Source organism: Acanthochromis polyacanthus, chromosome 17 (assembly GCF_021347895.1).
Source record: "Acanthochromis polyacanthus isolate Apoly-LR-REF ecotype Palm Island chromosome 17, KAUST_Apoly_ChrSc, whole genome shotgun sequence".
Lineage (NCBI taxonomy): Eukaryota > Metazoa > Chordata > Actinopteri > Pomacentridae > Acanthochromis > Acanthochromis polyacanthus.
In genome coordinates, this window is record NC_067129.1 from 3,590,018 (window position 1) to 3,612,044 (window position 22,027).

The 22,027-nt window shown below is 37.2% G+C and overlaps 1 protein-coding gene across 6 annotated transcripts in view; it reads left to right on the forward strand.

Annotated features, from left to right (window-relative positions):
- The window catches only part of LOC110951357 (core histone macro-H2A.1), a 34,593-nt gene that overhangs the window by 7,206 nt on the left and 5,360 nt on the right, over positions 1-22,027 (forward strand). For 2 of the 6 annotated variants that reach the window (XM_022194368.2, XM_022194369.2), the window contains exons 6-8: positions 4,555-4,654; positions 14,729-14,818; positions 21,185-21,359. In XM_022194368.2, coding sequence (XP_022050060.2) covers positions 4,555-4,654; positions 14,729-14,818; positions 21,185-21,359 — 365 coding nt within the window. Of the gene's footprint in view, positions 1-4,554; positions 4,655-8,762; positions 8,854-14,728; positions 14,819-21,184; positions 21,360-22,027 lie in introns of those variants that run through there. The other 4 variants (XR_007937092.1, XM_022194370.2, XM_051937399.1 and 1 more) reach the window with 4 other exon arrangements.

Here is a 22,027-nt window from a genome sequence, read left to right on the forward strand (position 1 = left end):
TGCTTATTAAAGACTCATGAAAACAGGTTTGAGTCTTAAAACACAAAAGACATTTGAGGGACACTGTGTGGAAGAGAACGAATGACTCAAGATGATTGAAAATTGAAGATGGCGATTACTGAAAATGGTTTTATGTGTGCTCTGTTTGGACTGAAACCAGATGGATGTTTGAATCGGGCAACAAGTATGTCAGACCGGGCTGCAACTAATGATTATTTCCATTATTGGTTAACTTTTTCGATCGTTTTCTCCATTATTCAATTAGTTACACACATGGACAAAATTGTTGGTACCCCTCAGTTAAAGAAGGAAAAACCCACAATTCTCACTGAAATCACTTGAAACTCACAAAAGTAACAATAAATAAAAATTTATTGAAAATTAAATAATCAAAATCAGCCATCACTTTTGAATTGTTGATTAACATAATTATTAAAAAAAAAAAAAAAAATGAAATAGGGCTGGACAAAAATGATGGTACCCATAACTTAATATTTTGTTGCACAACCTTTTGAGGCAATCACTGCAATTAAACGATTTCTGTATTTGTCAATGAGCGTTCTGCAGCTGTCAACAGGTATTTTGGAACACTCCTCATGAGCAAACAGCTCCAGTTGTCTCAGGTTTGATGGGTGTCTTCTCCAAATGGCATGTTTCAGCTCCTTCCACATATGTTCAATGGGATTCAGATCTGGGCTCATAGAAGGCCACTTTAGAATAGTCCAACGCTTTTCTCTCAGCCATTCTTGGGTGTTTTTGGCTGTGTGTTTTGGATCGTTGTCCTGTTGGAAGACCCATGACCTGCGACTGAGACCAAGCTTTCTGACACTAGGCAGCACATTTCTCTCCAGAATGCCTTGATAGTCTTCAGATTTCATCGTACCTTGCACACTTTCAAGACACCCTGTGCCAGATGCAGCAAAGCAGCCCCAAAACATTACTGAGCCTCCTCCATGTTTCACCGTAGGGACAGTGTTCTTTTCTTCGTATGCTTGGTTTTTGAGTCTATGAACATAGAGTTGATGTGCCTTCCCAAAAAGCTCCAGTTTGGTCTCATCTGTCCAAAGGACATTCTCCCAGAAGCTTTGTGGCTTGTCAACATGCATTTTTGCAAATTCCAGTCTGGCTTTTTTATGAGTTTTTTTCAGCAGTGGTGTCCTCCTTGGTCGTCTCCCATGAAGTCCACTTTGGCTCAAACAACGACGAATGGTGCGATCTGACACTGATGTACCTTGGCCTTGGAGTTCACCTTTAATTTCTTTGGAGGTTGCTCTGGGCTCTTTGGATACAATTCCAACGATCCGTCTCTTCAGTTTGTCATCAATTTTCCTCTTGCGGCCACGTCCAGGGAGGTTGGCTACTGTCCCGTGGGTCTTGAACTTCTGAATAATATGAGCCACTGTTGTCACAGGAACTTCAAGCTGTTTAGAGATGGTCTTATAGCCTTTACCTTTAAGATGTTTGTCTATAATTTTTTTTGGATGTCCTGGGACAATTCTCTCCTTCGCTTTCTGTTGTCCATGTTCAGTGTGGTACACACCTTTTCACCAAACAGCAGGGTGACTACTTGTCTCCCTTTAAATAGGCAGACTGACTGATTATGAGTTTGGAAACACCTGTGATGTCAATTAAATGACACACCTGAGTTAATCATGTCACTCTGGTCAAATAGTTTTCAATCTTTTATAGAGGTACCATCATTTTTGTCCAGGCCTGTTTCATTAGTTTGTTTTTTTAAATAATTATGTTAATCAACAATTCAAAAGTAATGGCTGTTTTTGATTATTTAATTTTCAATAAATTTTTATTTATTGTTACTTTTGTGAGTTTCAAGTGATTTCAGTGAGAATTGTGGGTTTTTCCTTCTTTAACTGAGGGGTACCAACAATTTTGTCCACGTGTGTATTTGGTCAGAAAAAGGTGAAAAATGCCAATCATTGCTGTCAAATGTTTTCTCCAGCTATTCAGTTTCTGGTCACAGAGGAGGAAAGAAATGACAGAATATTCAAATTTAAGAAGCCGGAAATTAGAATTTTTTGCCATTAAAATACACTCAAGCTAACCAGAATAGCTGACCGATCAGTTAATCGTTGCAGCTCTACAGATCTCTTGATTTGTGGCGATTTAATTTAAATTAAACACGAAATTATGACAACGTGTGAGATTGGATAGGGTCTGCTGCGGAAAATAATTTCTTTCGCAGTGTGGTGAGTCCTGAATTATTCCACAGTTTAAATGCAAATCTGAAATCCCCTGTGGAGGAGAAATTTACTTCTGGAGTTTCAGCTCGGTGGTGACCTGACTTCTGGTGGCGCCGCATGCTTTGATCTGCCCTGCTTGTGTTAATACTGACTCTATTTAATGAACCTGACGTTTAGCTGGTAGTTTATTCTGCGTGTATGATTTAGCTGCCTGCCTTTATCACTGATCTTATCTTTAAAGCACATTCACCCTGACTCCTTGTCCGATTTGCTCTCTAGATAATGAAAACGGCAGACGTTGAGAGTGTAGAGGCCGAATTGATTTTAAATGTTAAGTTAATTGTGCATAAAAGTGATTTCTGTACACTGAGTAGCAGCAGTGTGTCTGCTGTCGTTGCCTCTCTCCATCAGGAGAGTGCCTCGGTGTAGCTGACCACAGATTACAGCAGCTGCCGAAGTCGGTGGATGATAATTAATCAAATGGAAGCAGTTAACCTCCCGCTGATGAGGATAATGAACCCGCGAATAGAAAAGCTAGTCTTTTTCTGCTTTAGAGACTTAATTATTCTAACTGCGCTTTCCTTCCTCTGGCGTTGTGTTTTGTTCACGCTTCTTTCGTCGCTGCTTCTCTTAAATTGAAATGCTTCGGATCCTTGTTGGTGTTTGTGTAGCAGATGATGAAATAACTTTGAAGTGAGAGCTGCTAACTGGATGCAACATCTGAAAATCTTAACATCTGGAGGGATACCTTGACATTTTGAAACACAAACAGAAAAGCTAAATCATCCATTTTTTTTTCTTGGTAGCATCATTTCAATCCTGTACCACTAAAAATGCATTCTTGTAAGCTGCATTCTTAATTACGTTGGGATGGAAAGAGATTTTATGCAGCATTACGTTTGACATGTGAAATCGCAAAAATGTTTCAAATCAACATATTTTTGCCATTTATTTCATCGCCTTATCAATTACAGGGTCCTCGACTTGCATCAGAGTTCCGTTCCTATAGTGTGATGAAAGTCGATTTTTTTTTTTGCCGTAAGTCGGAACTACGGTGAAAATGTAAACAACGCCATTAGGTGCATCACGATATCAATCAGTCTACATATTCGTACAACCACAGTAACGAAAACAGTCATTAGCTCACACTGAATCACAACTCGGGTGGAAAATACCGGCGAAAATGTAAACAAAGCCGTTACGTGCATCACGATATCAGTCAGAAGAGTCTGACTTACGCTTGGGAGCCGTAATGAAGTTAGTGAATGTAGCATAATCCAATGTGGCGAGAAATGTAAACAAAGTCGCCTTATGACTCCTGTACATACAGTATTCATCCGCTCTGCTCGCCAACTAGTTCCAATGAACCAGTGAAGACGTAAAGACGAAACGCTGTAAGTCGAGGCCGCTGTAAGTCGAGGACTTCCTGTAGATATTGAGTGTGGTGGTACGTGTTACCCTGGTAACCCAGAAAATGGAGGAGAAGCTTCAAAAATGCCGTGGAATGGTTGTATTCAACCCAAACTGTGATATTTTCCTAAACCAAACCACATAACCAAAACTGGAAACGAGTGGAAATGATACTTAAGCCTGAGGATAACGCTCCCACATTGTTTCTTCTCCATCACCCTTCTGTGGACAAACATTTCTACCATATCAGTCTTACATTTTGGGAAAAATAAACTTCCTTCCAAACTAAATTTAGCTTCTTTCAAAGTGAAAATGCAGCTCAGTTGTATTTGAATGTAATTTCTGGAGACATGGTTGCATCACTCGTAACAGTTTGCAGCTACAAAGGTGGATAAAATCAGGTAGAATATGTAACGCATCAGTGTTTTTCTGCCTCCTACACACTGTATCCATAATGCAGTTTGATTACTTTAAGCCTGTGACCCCTTTTTGATGCCGTTTGTCTTCATTTTCCAGGCTGTTTGCATTCTAAATAATTTATCTTTTTTTTTTTTTTAACCGGTGCACCTGCAGAATTCTTGTCCCGTTTTGGATTCTGTTGCTGAAAACTCACTTCTGAAAGTGCTTCATCACCTCATCCAAAAGTCTGATCTGAAGCTGCTACTTAACTTGCTTTCAACCAGACACTGCATCTCTCATTTTTTATAAAAATGTTAGAAAATAAGTCTTTACTCCAAGCGTACTCCTGTAGATGTTCTACGTGTAAATATATCGGCACACAAACACCTGAAACATCCACTCCAGTTTGATGATGAATCAAAAAGTCAAGGTATCCCATAATGCTGCAGTGTGAATCTGGTTTTAATGGCTTTGCTTCCTCACCTCTTCCTCCCCCTCGGCATGCCTCCCCCTCGCTCTCCCCCTGGCCTCCCCCCCTCCACAGCTCAACCTCATCCACAGCGAGGTCAGTAACTTGGCTGGCTTTGACGTGGAGGGGGTCATCAACCCCACCAATGCTGAACTTGAACTTAAAGACGATCTAGGTGAGCCTCCCCACGCCTCCCCCCCGCTGTCTGGTCCCAGGGGGCTTTGAGATGCAAAATCCTTGAATGTTGTAGAGTCTAACAGCTCCTTTGAAATTCAGGTGTTGGAGAAAACCGCAAATGAGGATGGAGGATTTTTCCACGGCATGTGTTGGTTCACACTGTGGGCAGCTTGTTTCATGTCACTTCTAGGGTCTGATTAAAAGAAAATGTGGAATTAATGTTCATTTTGAATCCATGTAAAGGGGGAATAAAGAGAAACTCAACGTGAAAATCTTGTTTTTCCTGCTCGCAGCACAGCTAGTCTGTAATTTAGACTTTTGTTGTTTACTAACTTAGACTCAGCAGGTGTTTAACCAACATTTTTCTCTTCACTATTCATTGTTTTGGTGCAAAAGGACCTTCTTTAGTTTTATATATGGTGATCAGTAGCGTTCTGCAGCAGTAAAGAAATTTAAAAAGTGAAAATCAGTTAACCTTGGGCCAAAAATCAAAGGATGTTTTTGATTTAATGCAGCGACACGACTTAGGAAAAAGCAAATATTCTCAGTAAACATGCAGCCTTTACCATAAATAAAAGCTCTGTTAAATTACTGAACATGAAACCATTCCCCAAGTGTTCTTATTGACTTTTTGATTAACCCTCCTGTCGTCCTGCGGGTCAAATGTTTAAGTTTGAAAGCGTGGGGAAAAAATTATGTTTTCACAGTGAAACTTCTGATGTCCACATTTTCAGCATTTTTGGGAAATTTCTGAACATTTTTTGGTGGGAAAAAAAATGTTAAAAATGTTTCTTTAAGAACATTCACAAAAAATCAACCAAAATCCAGCGAATTTTGCTGGATTTTGGTTGATTTTTTTGTGAATGTTCTTAAAGAAAATACCAGAAGTTTTACTGATATATATGGAATCATTTTAGATATTTTTAGGATTTTTTTAGAAGAGTTTTGCTCGTTTTTTGAAAATATTTACGAGAATTTTCTTGCCAAATTTCAGGATTTTTTTTAAAATAAAACTTTTACGATAAACTTTTAAGGAATTATTGGAATTTTCTTCCTGAAGGTTTTGCAAATTTTCAGAAATTTGGGGAATTTTTTGCTGAATTTTTGGATTTTTTTGTGAATGTTCTTAAAGAAAATACCAGAAGTTTTACTAATAAATATGTAATCACTTTATATATTTTTAGGATTTAAAAAATATATATATATTTACAGGTATTTCCTTTCCAAGTTTGGAGGATTTTTTTTTAATAAAACTTTTAAGGAATTATTGGAATTTTCTTCCTGAAGGTTCTAAAAATTTTCAGAAATTTTGGGAATTTTTTGCTGAATTTTTGGAATTTTTTTGTGAATGTTCTTAAAGAAAATACCAGAAGTTTTACTAATAAATATGTAATCACTTTATATATTTTTATGATTTAAAAAAATATATATATTTACAGGTATTTCCTTTCCAAGTTTGGAGGATTTTTTTTTAAATAAAACTTTTAAGGAATTATTGGAATTTTCTTCCTGAAGGTTCTAAAAATTTTCAGAAATTTTGGAAATTTTTTTGCTGAATTTTTGGAATTTTTTTGTGAATGTTCTTAAAGAAAATACCAGAAGTTTTACTAATAAATATGTAATCACTTTATATATTTTTATGATTTAAAAAATATATATATTTACAGGTATTTCCTTTCCAAGTTTGGAGGATTTTTTTTTTAAATAAAACTTTTAAGGAATTATTGGAATTTTCTTCCTGAAGGTTCTAAAAATTTTCAGAAATTTTGGGAATTTTTTGCTGAATTTTTGGAATTTTTTTGTGAATGTTCTTAAAGAAAATACCAGAAGTTTTACTAATAAATATGTAATCACTTTATATATTTTTATGATTTAAAAAATATATATATTTACAGGTATTTCCTTTCCAAGTTTGGAGGATTTTTTTTTAAATAAAACTTTTAAGGAATTATTGGAATTTTCTTCCTGAAGGTTCTAAAAATTTTCAGAAATTTTGGAAATTTTTTTGCTGAATTTTTGGAATTTTTTTGTGAATGTTCTTAAAGAAAATACCAGAAGTTTTACTAATAAATATGTAATCACTTTATATATTTTTAGGATTTAAAAAAATATATATATTTACAGGTATTTCCTTTCCAAGTTTGGAGGATTTTTTTTTAAATAAAACTTTTAAGGAATTATTGGAATTTTCTTCCTGAAGGTTCTAAAAATTTTCAGAAATTTTGGAAATTTTTTTGCTGAATTTTTGGATTTTTTTTGTGAATGTTCTTAAAGAAAATACCAGAAGTTTTACTAATAAATATGTAATCACTTTATATATTTTTAGGATTTAAAAAAATATATATATTTACAGGTATTTCCTTTCCAAGTTTGGAGGATTTTTTTTTTTAAATAAAACTTTTAAGGAATTATTGGAATTTTCTTCCTGAAGGTTCTAAAAATTTTCAGAAATTTTGGGAATTTTTTGCTGAATTTTTGGAATTTTTTTGTGAATGTTCTTAAAGAAAATACCAGAAGTTTTACTAATAAATATGTAATCACTTTATATATTTTTATGATTTAAAAAAATATATATATTTACAGGTATTTCCTTTCCAAGTTTGGAGGATTTTTTTTTAAATAAAACTTTTAAGGAATTATTGGAATTTTCTTCCTGAAGGTTCTAAAAATTTTCAGAAATTTTGGAAATTTTTTTGCTGAATTTTTGGAATTTTTTTGTGAATGTTCTTAAAGAAAATACCAGAAGTTTTACTAATAAATATGTAATCACTTTATATATTTTTAGGATTTAAAAAAAATATTTACAAGTATTTCCTTTCCAAGTTTGGAGGATTTTTTTTAAAATAAAACTTTTAAGGAATTATTAGAATTTTCTTCCTGAAGGTTTTGCAAATTTTCAGAAATTTGGGGAATTTTTTGCTGAATTTTTGGATTTTTTTTGTGAATGTTCTTAAAGAAAATACCAGAAGTTTTACTAATAAATATGTAATCACTTTATATATTTTTAGGATTTAAAAAAAAATATTTACAAGTATTTCCTTTCCAAGTTTGGAGGATTTTTTTAAAATAAAACTTTTAAGGAATTATTGGAATTTTCTTCCTGGAGGTTTTGCAAATTTTCAGAAATTTGGGGATTTTTTTTGCTGAATTTTTGGATTTTTTTTCAGACGAGGAAACAATATTTAGTGGTTCCTGTAAATGAGGACAACAGGAGGGTTAACGCAGCGACACGACTTAGAAAAAGCAAATAGTCTCACTAAACATGCAGCCTTTACCACAAATAAAAGCTCAGCTAAATTACTGAACATGAAGTTTTCTTATTGACTTTTTGATGAACGCAGTATTTCTTAAAAGATTGAAATAGCTGTTTTTGCTGCTGACCTTTCCTGCTTGTTGATTCCTCCTGGATGGTCAGCTCTTAGGAAAAAAAGTGCTCACAGTGTGAATTAATGATGAGATCCTTTGATTCCACGTGGACCCCAGTAACTGATCCTGCTCTCCGACTTAAAACGAAGAGCAGAAAGGTGGACGTTCTCTGGCTAATCGATAGAAAAATCATAAATAAAACACAGCTCCGAGGAGGAATCTGTGGAGACTTTCAAGGATTTTTCATCAAAGCTCCTCCGAGCAGTGATCCTGCTTGCTCTTCCCGCTGTGTGTCGAGGTTCATTCCAGGTTGTCATCCTTTCAAACGGCTGCCAAAGCTTCATAACGCCTGAAGGTCCCAGCAGCAGCAGGCACCGCAGAAGAAAAGCTGATTGTGATGGCTGCAGCCTGACTGGGAGGTTGTTCACCTGGAGTTTGATCATAAAATCAGGAATCAGGACCACACACTTGGGCAGAAAACAAACAAAAAAAGCAGTTTATTTTTCAGTAAATCTACTCATGTGCGCAGTCCTGCTTCCTGATTCCATCCTGTGATCCACCATTCCCTCCTCGTTTTCTCCTCAGCCAATAAGGAGAACTTCTGTCTCTTCTTCTTCTCCTTTATCATCCCTCTCTTTTTTTTTTTCTTTATTCTTTGTCCCACAGTGTCGCTCCTGGTCACTCACTGTGTTTTTTTACCACCGTGTTGTTTGCCTGTTGTTTGTCACTGTCATCTGTAGTTGCAAGTTGTCCAAGCCGACATTTCCATCGTGGAGAGCGACGCTGTCGTTCACCCGACCAACTCCTCCCTCTATACAGGTGGTGAAGTAGGTAAAGGAACCACCGACTCTGCAGAGACCTCAGCTGAATGTTTCCCCCTCTGCACATCCAGATGATCGACGCTGCAGTCTGTGGACAAACGAAACAGCAGCAGCAGCACACGTCTAATTCTTTAATTTAAGAGCAGCTCCCTCCTGTTCTCACTGTAAACGCTTCACGTCACAATTCATGTACTTTGGTTAACCCTCGTGTCGTCCTGCGGGTCAAGATTGACCCGTTTTAACGACTGAAAATGTGGAAAAAATATATATTTTCACAGTGAAACTTCTGATGTCCACATTTTCAACATTTTTGGGAAATCTTTGAATTTTTTTTGGTGGAAAAAAAAAATGTTAAAGATATTTCTTTAAGAACATTCACAAAAAAATCAACCAAAATCCAGTGAAATTCGCTGGATTTTGGTTGATTTTTTTGTGAATGTTCTTAAAAAAAATATTAGAATTTTTACTGATATATATGGAATCACTTTCAATATTTTTGAGGATTTTTTTGAGAATTTTTAGTAATTTTTAGTAATTGCCAAATTTGGGGGATTTTTTTTAATTTTTAAGGAAAACTTTAATAATAACTTAATAATAATAATAATAACTTTATAAAGCGCTTTCTGTCAAAGTGCTGTACACAGAAATAAAAACAGATAAAAATTAAATGAATTATGGTAATTTTCTTCCTGAAGGTTTTGCACATTTTCAGAAATTTGGGGAATTTTGTTGCCAGTTTCTTTGATTTTTTTCAGACAAGAAAACCATTTTTTTGTTGCCCGTAAATGAAGACATCAGGAGGGTTAATTTAAGAACTTCTGAGCGAGAGAATTCAACTCCCTCCTGTTCTAACTGTAAACGCTTTACTTCACAATTTATGTACTTTGCTTAACCCTCCTGTTTTCTTCATTTACAGGCACCAACAAATATATGGTAGTTATGGAGAATTAGTCCAGAATAACATGAAATTTGTCCTAAATGACTTGAAATGTATCCCAAAGGCACAAAAATGATCAAAAATGACGTGAAAAGATCCAAGTTGCCATGAAACTTGTTAACGGACAAGACAATTGTCCAAAATCACTCAGAACTTGTCCAAAATCACTCGAAAATTGTCCAGAATGACTTGAAAATGATCCATAATTACAGAAAATTAGTTCAGAATGACATGAAATTTGTCCTAAATGACTTGAAAATTGTCCCAAAGACACAAAAAATGATGCAAAATGATGAGAAACAATAAAAGTTTCCTTGTCTGAAAAAAAATTCAAAAGTTCAGCAAAAAAAATCCAAAAATTTCTGAAAATTTGCAAAACCTTCAGGAAGAAAATTCCAAATATTCCTTTAAAGTTTCCCTTAAAAGTTTTATTAAAAAAAAAAAAAAATCCCCCAAATTTGGCAAGAAATTTTTTGTAAATATTTTCAAAAAATTTGTAAAAATCTTCAAAAAAAATCCTAAAAATATCTAAAGTGATTCCATATATATCAGTAAAACTTGTAATATATTTTTAAAGAACATTCACAAAAAAAAAACGATTTTTTTTGGTGAATGTTGTTAAAAAACATTTTTAGCGTTTCTATTTTCCACCATAAAAAGTTCAAAAATTTCCTGAAAATGTGGACATCAGAAGTTTCACTGTGAAAATGTAGTGTTTTTTTTCACATTTTCACACTTTAAACCAGGTCAGTTTTGACCCACTGGACAACAGGAGGGTTAACCAGTTACAGAACGGACTAAACTGTGTCATGAGTGAAAGTGAACTTGCAGAGGCTTGAAACTAGCGAGCAGTGCCTATTATGTTTATGCAGTGAAGTACTTGTGGGAAACTCCGGTTGCCAAGATTTGGAAGTCGGCTGCCAAAGAGTGCTGCAATGTTTTCAATAAACCTTACCCAGAAGAAAAAGGGGACACTGTGAGGAGGATAATTGGGATTTAGCTGCTCACCGAATTAAGAAAGCTTTTGGTTGGCAGCTGATTTTCTTTTCTCAGATGTCAGAGGTTACTGAGGTTTTATGCACCAAAAATGTTTTCACAACAGATTCACACCTATCCGAGCAGGATTAATGAAGCTAGCTGGACTCTTCTAAATAAACACGTGGCTCACAGAGAAGACATTAACTGCAGATTTGTAAAGCTAAACAATTTTTAGACCACGACAAGTTGTTTTCATCATAAAGTAAAATACTAGATTGCTCATTGTAGGGCTGACCCGAATAGTGGTTTCTGGTCTCCGGATATTCGGGCCCTATTAAAGACGAATATCCGAATATTCGTTCCGCCCCGTAACATCCGACGGGGAGGGGGAGACAGCCCGAATATTCGGATCCGTTCGTCTGGTCCCCCGGATCCAAATTTTGCCTTTGTTTTGGCTTCAGTTAAACTGAAGAATTCCCAAACCGCGGAGGTCTTCGGCATCTTGTCTTGTGTTTATGAACGAAGTGAAGCGTGACGTCAGAGTCTGCAGCAACCCGGCCATTCGGGCGGTGGTAAGAAACACGAATGGAGGAGCCGAGATGAGCCGAACACGACGGGATGAGCCGAAGTGGGCCAAAGGCGAAAGGAAGAGACGAGCTCCGAATATTTTCGTCTGGGAGGAGGAGGGGGTGATCACACAGACATATGTGTACATGTTTATGTGATCACATGACGAGATGAACCGATATGAGCCGAAGGCAGAGGGAAGACAGTAACGCCGAATATTCTTTCTGCCCGGTAACATCCGACTGGGGGGGAATATTCGGATACCAAAATTAATATCCAGATACCGCCGTAGCGAACGAATATTCGGATATTCGGGTCCAGCCCTAGCTCATTGTTCTTTTTCCATTTTGTGTCTCATTTTTGTCATATTTTTTGTTGTTTTTTGTCTTTTTTTCCTCGTTTTCTGTTTCCTTTTTGTCTCACTTGTGTTTTTGTCTTATTTTTGTCATTTTGTGTTTGCTTTACTTGTCGGTTTGTGCATTGTTTTGTGTTTTTTTGTCTCGCTTGTGTTGTTTTCTAAAAAATTTTTTAGCGTTTTGTATCAGGCTTTTAGCATTTTTTGTCTCGTTTGGGTCATTTGCGTATTTTTTGGTCATTTTTTCCATTTTTTTGTCTCTTTTGTTTTGATTCATGTTGTTTGTCTCTTTTTTTGTCATTTTGCGTCCCGTTTTTGTAGTTTTGTATCTCGCTTTTGTCATTTTTCGTCTCATTTCTGAATTATTTTGTCTTGTTTTTTTGTTTTTTGTCTGACTTGTCGACAAGTTTGTTTCTCAGTTTTTGTAATTTTTGGTCTCGTTTGTGTCATTTGTCTAATCTGAAGTCTCTTTGTTTTGCTTCGTGTCGTTCGTCTCACTTTTTGTTTTGTGTCTCATTTTTGCCGTTTTTCATCCCATTTTTGTGATTTTTTTTGTTGTTTTTTGTCTGACTTTTGTCATTTTGATCATAAAGTAAAATATATCGTTCAGCTCCAGATATCTGTGACTAAATGTTGTTCCTTTGTAGACACTCTGTGATCTGGAAGTTGTGATGTGGAAATGATAAACTGAGGCCGAATGTTGTTGAAACTGAACGTGTCTGAAGAAATTTCAGGTTGTTCGTGACGTTTTGTAGAAAGATAGCTCCTTAAACGTGAACATTTAGCACTCAAACAAAGGAAACATTAGGAGTTGTGGTTATTTATAGGTTATTATGCTGTGATTTTACTGGTCACTGGAGATGAAATTGGGCTGAATGTGGAACTAACCTGAACTAAGATGAGTTTGACACCCCTGTTCTAAATCATGAGCTGAAGCAGAGAGCGCTTCCAGAGGTTCATATCTGGCAGAAAACTCGTCTCAGTGTTTACTACTCTTAGATGTCTCCGGTCTCGTAGCGCTCTGCTGCTCTGTGAGGCAATAAAACACTAAGACGTAAATGTTCATTGTGTAACTTTCAAGCCTTTGCAAGTTTACTTTCCCATTTCCCAGGTCTGAGCCGCAGCCAGCCTGAGAAATGTGTAAAAAAGCAGGAGTAGTTAAACGTGGGTTGTCCATATGTTGCTGTTGTGTTGAAGCTGCTTTATCTTTCCAGCCACTCCCACTGAGTTAAACACGCACAGAACTTAAATATGCTACTATGAGTGGTCAGGTGCTGCTAGTAATGCATCACCAGAGCATATACCCCTTTACATTTGCAGTCTTAAGAACCCTGCTGCTGCTGCTTGTTGCTGCTTTGTTCCACTCGACTGAAACGTGGGTGATCTGGGACTCGCTTCATTTCATGTAACCTGTCGACCATGCTGTCACTTCAGCTGGTTAGAAAGAGACCCAGTGCCAGAATATAACCCCTGATGGTCAGTTTAATTAACGAGGGAACAATGCTTAACTATCTACCCCTAAATTTTCTTTATCTGCTTGCTCGTGTAATGACTTTTAAATCATTTGAAGAGCTTTTTTCTCTCCACTAACACTATTGTTTTTCCCCCCTCTGCCTGGTTTTTTTATGATACTGCAGACAGAACTTTCATTTCTCCGCTTCTGGTGACGTTAAACCGTCCCTCCTTCCTCTCTGGTTTCCTTTATGGCTTCTCTCTTTAGCTCTGAGTGAATCTGAAATAGTTTGATCGATGTGGAACGACTTCCTTTACACATCAAAACAAGCAGGAAGAATACGGTTGCGTTTCCCAGCGGTCTCATTACTTCTAGATGCATCTTCCTCCGCCTCCATGCTGAAGTTAGATTCCAATCTGGACTGTTTTTTAGTTGAAATGTGAGTCCAAAGGTAGTCAAAGCCTTTTGTGTTGTCATCAATAACATGCAGCTACAGTCTCCAGTTAGAGAGTGAAACTAGATAAGCCAGTGAGGGAGGACAGAGGGGAGTAATCAGGAAAAGAGGCTGTGTGTGTGTGTGTGTGTGTGTGTGTGTGTGTGTGTGGGGGGGGGGGGGGGGGGTATTTTCACAGTGAAAACTTCCACATTTTCAACATTTTTGGAAACATTTTTGAACATTTTTTGATGGGGAAAAAAAGAAATATTACCAAAAATAATGTTTCTTTAAGAACATTCAGAAAAAAATCTGAATATTCCGAATAGTCTTACAGAAAATATTAGAACCCTTTACTGATATATATGGAGTCACTTTAGATATTTTTAGGAATTTCTTTGGAAGATTATTAATCAGTTTTTGAAAATATTTACTTTCTTTTGATTTCTTGCCAAATTTGGGAATTTCCTTTTAAAATAAAACTTTTGAGGGAAACTTTTAAGGATTTTTTTCAGTCTCCTTTCTGAAGGTTTTGCAAATATTTAGAAATTTTGGGAATTTTTTGCTGATATTTTTTTTTGCTGGCTGGATTTTTTTTTGTGAATGTTCTTAAAGAAAATATTAGAAGTTTTACTGATACATATATAATCACTTCAGATATTTTTAGGATTTTTTTTGAAGATTTTTATTCAAACTTCAAAAGGAAACTTTTAAGGATTTTTTTGGAAATTTCTTCCTGAAGATTTTGCAATTTTTTTTAATTTAAATTGGGGGAATCTTTTTGCTGAATTTTTGGATTTTTTTCAGACAAGAAAACTATATTTTTTAGTGCCCATAAATGAAGACAACAGGAGGGTTAGTTTAACATTAGTTTAACTGAGTCATTTGAAAAAAGCAGCTGTAAATCTTTTCACTTTAACTTTGAGATTTTTCCTGCATCTCACAAATACAGCCACAGAGCTGAAATCCTCAGAGATTCAGAGAGAAGCCATGCACCATGATTGACAGCATCGTTGTCTGTCTGTCTGTCTGTCTGTCCATCTTCAGGTCTGCCTGCTTGCCTGTCTGCATGATCACCAACCAGCTGTCTTGTTTCCTGCTGTCTGTCTGTCTGTCTTTCTGTCTGTCGATGTTTTCACCACCGTCTTCTCTCCGCTTACAGGCTCTGCTCTGGAAAAAAAGGGAGGGAAGGAGTTCACTGATGCGCTGCAGGAGCTGAAGAAGAAGAACGGCCCTCTGGAGGTGGCTGGCGGTACGTGCACAGAGTAGAGATTCTCCTGTCTTGTGGAATCATTTCTGCCTGAAGGAATTTGAAGAGTTCAGGTCTGGACTCATTCATTATTAAATTTAGCTGAGTCAGACTCTGCTTTGCTTTAGATTAGACGTCTGAGGAGTCAAACCTCCTTTAGCAGCCATTAATAAACAGATAAATGCTTATTTAGTCAGTGCAACAAAGAGCCAAAGTGTTTGTATTTAATGATAAAATGGTCAAACGTGTTCATCGTCGTAGGACTTCCTGCTGTCAGTTGCATCTACTTGGCTAATCCGTTATGTCCATGCAAAACAGCAGCGGCAGTACATTTTAATGGTCTTTAGAACAGTGGAATTATAGAGACAATAGCACTAAATGGTGTCCCTCTCTAAGTGTATTTAAAGTAGAGGACTTCCTTTGATTCAGTATGGAAACTCCAAAAATTTGGCTCTATGGTAACGAGCTACTCTGATCAGCAGGTGGTCAAAGCAGGTGTGGTTTTTTTCTCGAATTGTTTCTAAGGCCGCTACATACAATCATGAGAGAATCGTGGAGATATCTTTGGTCGTGGCTCTAAATCGGTGGTCCTACGTCACTGTGAGACAGGTTCAAGGTGCAATCTTACTACAAACTCACCGCTGAGGACTTGTCCGTCGGAAATGATAGAAGGAACAACTGATTAAACTGTGGGGGTGTTTCTGAGTCCCATCAATTCCTGTCGCCCCTGACATATTTAGGTCACGTGATTCGGTATCCGTACATAACGTACACATGCACAATACATGCCTGGAAGGTCATTTTGTTTGTGTGTACATCTATATTAAATGGCCACATTCTATGCTGCTGTGATTTCTGATCATCAATAACTAGTAAACTTGCATTCTTTCTAACAGCCAACAGGGGGCGACTCTTCTGGTAGAAGAGAAGTTAGATTGTACAGACGTTTCTAAGAAAATGAACCTACTTCTCACTTGATTTGTTTCCTCAGTAAACATTTTCCTGATGACGTTATGGTCTCAATCGCTAGTTTCAAGTCTCCATTAATACAGTAAGATGATTATTTAGTAAATAATGGTCCCATTTTGAGGATAATAGACAATAAAACAGGGTCTACTTTAGCTGGTTTAAAAGGAGCAAGATGTTGACGGCTAAATGCCAACCTTGAGCCCACAAACCAAGAGGCACTGGTCGCTAAATTCATCTTTTACGTACAGTCTATGCTGAATTTCTGACAATGCTGTATAGGGGATTGAACAGCCTCGGTGGAGTACTGTGATCTCTGAGTGATTTTCTTGTGTATTAATATGCAACTTTATCTGTTCCTGAAATTTCTAATGTAAGAGGATTTTAGCTGTTGAAAGTAGCTAACTGAGCATATGAGCAACTCCACTGTTGTCCCTTTTCTGCTGCGTACAAAATGGAAAAAGACATAAACAGAGTTCAGGAGAAGCCGCTGCAAATGTTTGACTTCCAGAACCGCTCGAGAAGAGCATAACAATCGTGAGCCTAAACCTCACTTCACACCACAACGAGCAACACTGCAATCATCTCCTCCCCCGTCACCGTTGTGTTTTCCATTCCGGCTCCTTCTCATTTGTTTTTTGTTTGTCTTTACACTCGGAGTCACACAACGTGCGACGCTGAGTTTTCCTGACATCCTTCCAACGTCACAATTGAAGGGGTTGGAAAGCCCATATTGATCCGGTCCAGCTCCTTGACAGTGATGTCAGCGTGTCCTGTAAATCTCTCGTCTCACACTCAGAAAGCTAAGCAGTGCTGGGTTCTGTTGGCCTCCACATTAAGCAGATGATGTCAGGACGCTGCAGCAAGGATTAGCTCTTTGGACGCAGATTTCACACTCTTGGGCTATTTCGCCTAAGCGCTAAAAGTTCTTTGAGAAACTTGGGTATTTGTTGTCATGAAGCGATCAAAGACCTCTAGAACTGGCACGTCGTATCTGTTCTTGGCGACTTTATCCTCAGACTCCAGGCATCGGCCCTCAGAGAGTCGTATTGTTTGAGCCCTTACAGATTATTCTATCTTTCAGTCCATTTGTCTCCATTCCCTCGTATTCTTTCTCCATATGTCTCGCTCATTATCCGTCGCTCGCACTCTCTTTTTCTAACGCTGCCCACCTTCGGCCAAGTCAGCCGGATCAGTGTCCTAATCCGGGTCTCTGTGTGGAGCTCATAAATAGATTACCAGGTGACTGAACATGGAGCCAGCGGAGCCTGTCAGGGATTCTGGGGATCTGGATCGGCCAAAAAGTCGGACCTGGTTCAGAACAGCTGTCAGACACGTTGTTCAGGATGTTTAAAGTGTGTTCAAAGTGTTTGTTTGTCTGGCTTTAGGAGGCGGATTTCCTCATTTCAAAACCAGGCAGTAAGTTAATGCATTGAGTTAATATTTGATTAATGGGAAGAACTGAACTAATGTTTTGATTTTAAAGACATGGGAGGTGAACAACAAAAAAGCAGGACGAGTTGTTGTTTTTGAACACCGAAGCTCAGCGCAGATTTAGTTTGCCTCTGACTGAATCTAAGATTTAGTTGTTAAAATTAATGTCATAATTCCTTTTCCCACCAAAATTTTGGTATATGTAGGTGTTTTAATTGTATTATTCTCAGAAAGTCTTTATCATAAACTATCGATATTTGAACTGACATCTGTGAAATTTTAGCCCGATATATCAAACAGTTTCTGACATGATATTTTTCAGAGAGATTCAGAAAACTTTATTTGTCCCCAGGGGGTAATTTAAAAAAAATTACAAAAATTAAATTAAAATTAAAGAATTTAATTAAATAAAAAATAAATATTAAATATATCACATATCTTAAATATTACTTTTTAAAATTAAATAAAAAATGTAATTAATATTGAATATAATATATATTAAAAAGTAAATGTTAAATATTAAAGTAAATTTAAAAAAATTAAAAAACAATTTTTTTACCGTCTGCACTTTTTTTTGCAGGTATGTTTGAGTAACGATATCTCAGTAAATAAATGAGTGAATGAACATTTTTATTTTGGACATGTGAGAAAAATAAAAAAGCTACAAAAAAATCAAAAAATTCAAAACATCAGCAAAACAAACAAAACAGAGCATTAAAAAAAAGCCCAACATATCCGAAAAGGAGTAGGACGAAGCATAAGCTTACCATAATAAAGCCTCTAATACTTACAGCTATTTCAAATCATCGCATTATTTCAAAATCTGGAACACTGGACAAATAGACTAAATAATTTCTGAATGTGGGAGAGTTTAAATACGGAAAAATAATCAAGTGCTCATGAAAAGTTCCATCTTTGAGCACATTAGCAAGAAAACTGATCAAGCAGAAGTCTACTAGTGATATTTTCTGAGCTTTAATGTAGCTGCATGTCAAAATAAAAATATATTTATATATAGAATATGTATGATTACAAAATATTTGGTCAGAAAATGAAACAAAGTAATTTCTGTTGAGCTTTCTTAACTGATTTAGCAGGTATGAGAAACGGTAGCACAAAACCAGAAATATTTTACATGTTGGAAAAAATGTGCTGCAAGTGAGTGAAGGGGCTTTTTTCTTCTCATTGAAAGTATTTGATGAAGCAGTCTAAAATTTCACAAATGTCTTTATAAATATCTATATTTTATGCTGTAAAATTTGAAGACGATCAGGCAGAAATTGTTCTGAAAACTTAAAGCTTTGAGGTGGAATGATCCAGCTGTAGATTCTCAGCAGGCTTTTAATTTGTTAAAAAAGAAAAAAGTATTAACGATGAATGAATCTAAGATAAACAGTGATTCCATTTCAAATATTTGTTGTAATTTCCAGTGTGGATTCCAGCATCTGTCGGCCATGTTGCCAGGTTCCCTGACTAGTTGCTGTCCTCTGTTTTGTTCCGCTGATAGTCGAGGTTGCCTTGTTGTGATAAATGTTCGGTGAGGACACAGAGGTGATTTTTAGGCCAAATAGACAGAACCTGGCAGCACTTGGAGGGTTTTTTTTGCAGCCTGTTTGCTGATAGATTGGAGGAAGAGAGTCCTAAAATCTGATAACTAGTAGTAAATCCAGAAATGAGTTGATCTGTTAGCGAGTACTTTCTGTGTAGCCAAAGCCTGATGTGACTTCTTCCTCTTCCCTTCCGGAAACTTTAGTTGGAATAAAATGGGACTGGCCGCTGCTTGTAGGTGCTTTGCAAGAAGTAACGTTCACGTTTTAGCAGCAGCATGGTCATATTTGCATCATGTTTTTTGGGGCGGATGTTAGCATTTATTAACATGTTGCAGTCCTGCTGTGTTGTCCTCACAGTTTGATCGACGGAGGATCTCCAGATGTGTCACCACACGGCGTTCCGCCTCCTCAAACCAGAAAACAAACTGAACTTTGGAAGGAGCCGTGAAACCCGTAATCATCATCCTCCGACTTTCCCTCACATCCAGATCTCTCTCAGTGTTTCTGAAGGTTCTCCATCCTCTCTGTGGTCCATCTGGAAATCGGCTCCTCTCCTCAGCTTTGACTGGGGTCCAGTCGAACGTTTCGCTGAGCGCTAATAAACTCTGACTGGAGGCTTTCTCACTTCACAGAGTTGGAGGTTTTGGCCGAGTTAAACTTCCTACAGAGCTTGTCTTTCTTTCTCTTGTCATTTTTCTGTTCCTGTTCTCCGTCTGGAGAAGCGATTTCTTCGGCCCACCTCGTCGTAACGCCCCGGTCGAACCACTTTAAGCTCTTGGAGATTTGTTTCATACGTTTTCCACGAAGCAAAGTGCTCCTTTAGCATCTCTGGGCTCCAAGCTCCACTTTTGGGTTTTGGGTTCTGACAGAACCGGTTAATGAAGCTGATTCTGACCGCTGAACGACGTGATGTGAGAAACTCCAGCTGCATGTTCGACGTGAACGACTTCTCTCGCTATCTAACGAAATAAAACGAACGCAGATGTTGCAGAATGTGACGCGGTGGCACAGTTCGTCTTTGGAGAACAGTGATGTGAGTGGATACAGGTGACAGCTGTTCCGTGCCTTCTGCTTTCTTTTGTTTAATACTGTTCTCAATTTATGCAAGCGTCACGTAAACATTTATTTAATATCAAAATATTTGCAGAAGTTAAAAGTCGCACCGGATTGTATTATTCTTCCTAAGTTTCCTGTCAGCTGCAGTCAAACAGATGAATCTCGTCTCATTTCTTGGCTTCTTTTGTTCGTGTTTTATAATATTTAAAAAGCTGTAGCTGACTGACTGTTACATGTTGATGGCTGTGAATATTTCTAATTTTGTGTTTTATATCAGCTAGTAGATGAGAGTTCAAGACAAAAATACCAAACATTTCACTTCATTTTTTCCAACTGCTTTTAAAACAAGAAATTTGAAGAAGTCACTTTAGAGCAGGGGTGTCAAACATGCGGCCCGTGGGCCAAAGGTGGTCCTCCAGAGGGTCCAATCCGGTCCTCAAAATGTAAAAATGACAGACAAGACATTAACTGTAAATTAGTAAAACTATAAATTTGAAATAATTTCTAGGCCAGGACAAGTTGATTTGGTCATAAAGTAAAATACTAGATTGTTCTTTTGTCATTTTTTGGCTCATTTTTCCAATATTTTGTCTTGTTTTTGTTGTTTTTTGTCTTTTTATGTCTGTTTTTTTAATCAGTTGTCATGTTTTTGTCTTTTTGTGTTTCCTTTTTGTTTCACTTGTGTTTTTCGTCTCATTTTTTCTCATTTTATCGCTTTTGTCGTTATGTGTTTAATTTTTGTAACATTTTGTCGTCTTTTTGTTGTTTTTTGTCTTTTTTAAAGTAAAATACTAAATGTCGTGTTCCTTTGTAGACACTCTGTGATCCCTAAGTCCTAATGTGTAAATGATAAACTGAGGAAGAATGTTGTTAAAATTTAATTTATTAACAAACTTCAGTTTCTTCATAATGTTTTGTTAAAAAAAAAAAAGATGATTCCTTAAATGTGAACATTTTCAGAATGTACCTTTTTGCACTAAAACAAAGGAAAATGTGCAGTTGTGGTTATTTATAGGTTATTATGCTGTGATTTTACTGGACTCTTGAGATCAGATTGGGCTGAATGTGGAACCTGCGTAGAGGATGTGCAATACTGATGTCATGGTTTTTGTCAATTTGTGGCATTTTATAAACTAAATTGGTAAATAAAAAACATGAATGAAGTTAAGAAATTAATTTTCTGTGTAAAATGAGCATTTATCCCTTCCTAAATGTGATTCAAGGTCAAACTTGTTTCCAGAGTTTTGCTGCAGTGCAGTCGAGTGTTTGTTCTTCTGTCGTCTTCCACTTTGTTCCCACCTGTATTTCCTCTTCCCTCCATTCCTTACCTTACTAACAGTCCTTTTTGCGTTCCGTCCTTCAGCCGTGTTGACCGCCGGCTTTGGTTTACCCGCCAAGTACGTCATCCACTGCAACAGTCCTGGCTGGGGCTCCGATAAGTGTGAGGAGCTGCTGGACAAGACGGTGAAGAACTGCCTGGCTCTGGCCGACGAGAAGAAACTCAAGTCTGTGGCCTTCCCCTCCATCGGCAGCGGAAGGTAAGAAGACACACCTGGAGAGGGAAGATGCCATTAGAAAATGTGATGTTGTCTCGACCCACCTGGCAGCACAAAAAAACCTAAATCATCTTCGGTTTGGTCTGAAACGTGACGTAGTTTAGCCGAAAGTAGGGCTGGGCGATAAATCGAATTAATTTGATTAATTTGCCTTTTTAAAACCTGACAATTTGAAAATTTGCCAAATCATAAAATCAAGACCAGCTTAAATATATAACAATACAGATTCTTCTTCTGCCTTTCATGACTTGTGCACTGGCGTTTGCTTCCGCCTCTCATCTTCCGCCAAAACACTCACACCCCCGTCATGGCGGACAGAACAGCAGACGGAGAGTTGGTCACGAGAAAAGGGCCTCATGTTACATCGATTATATGGAAGTGGTTCGGCTTTGACAAGACTGACACAGAGCAAACTACAGTCATGTGCAAGGTTGGCAAAAGTACTGTGAAAATGAAGAGTAGCAGCACAACTAACCTCTTTCAGCACCTCCAGCAGAGGCATCCTAAAGAATGGGAAGAGTGCTGCAGCTACAGGAGTGCGGCATGGCTAGCACTAGCCATAGCAAACAGACCGCAAAGAAACAACAAAAATCGATTAAAATCGTAATCGTCCAAGATGACTAAAAAAAAATCGAGATTTTATTTTTTGG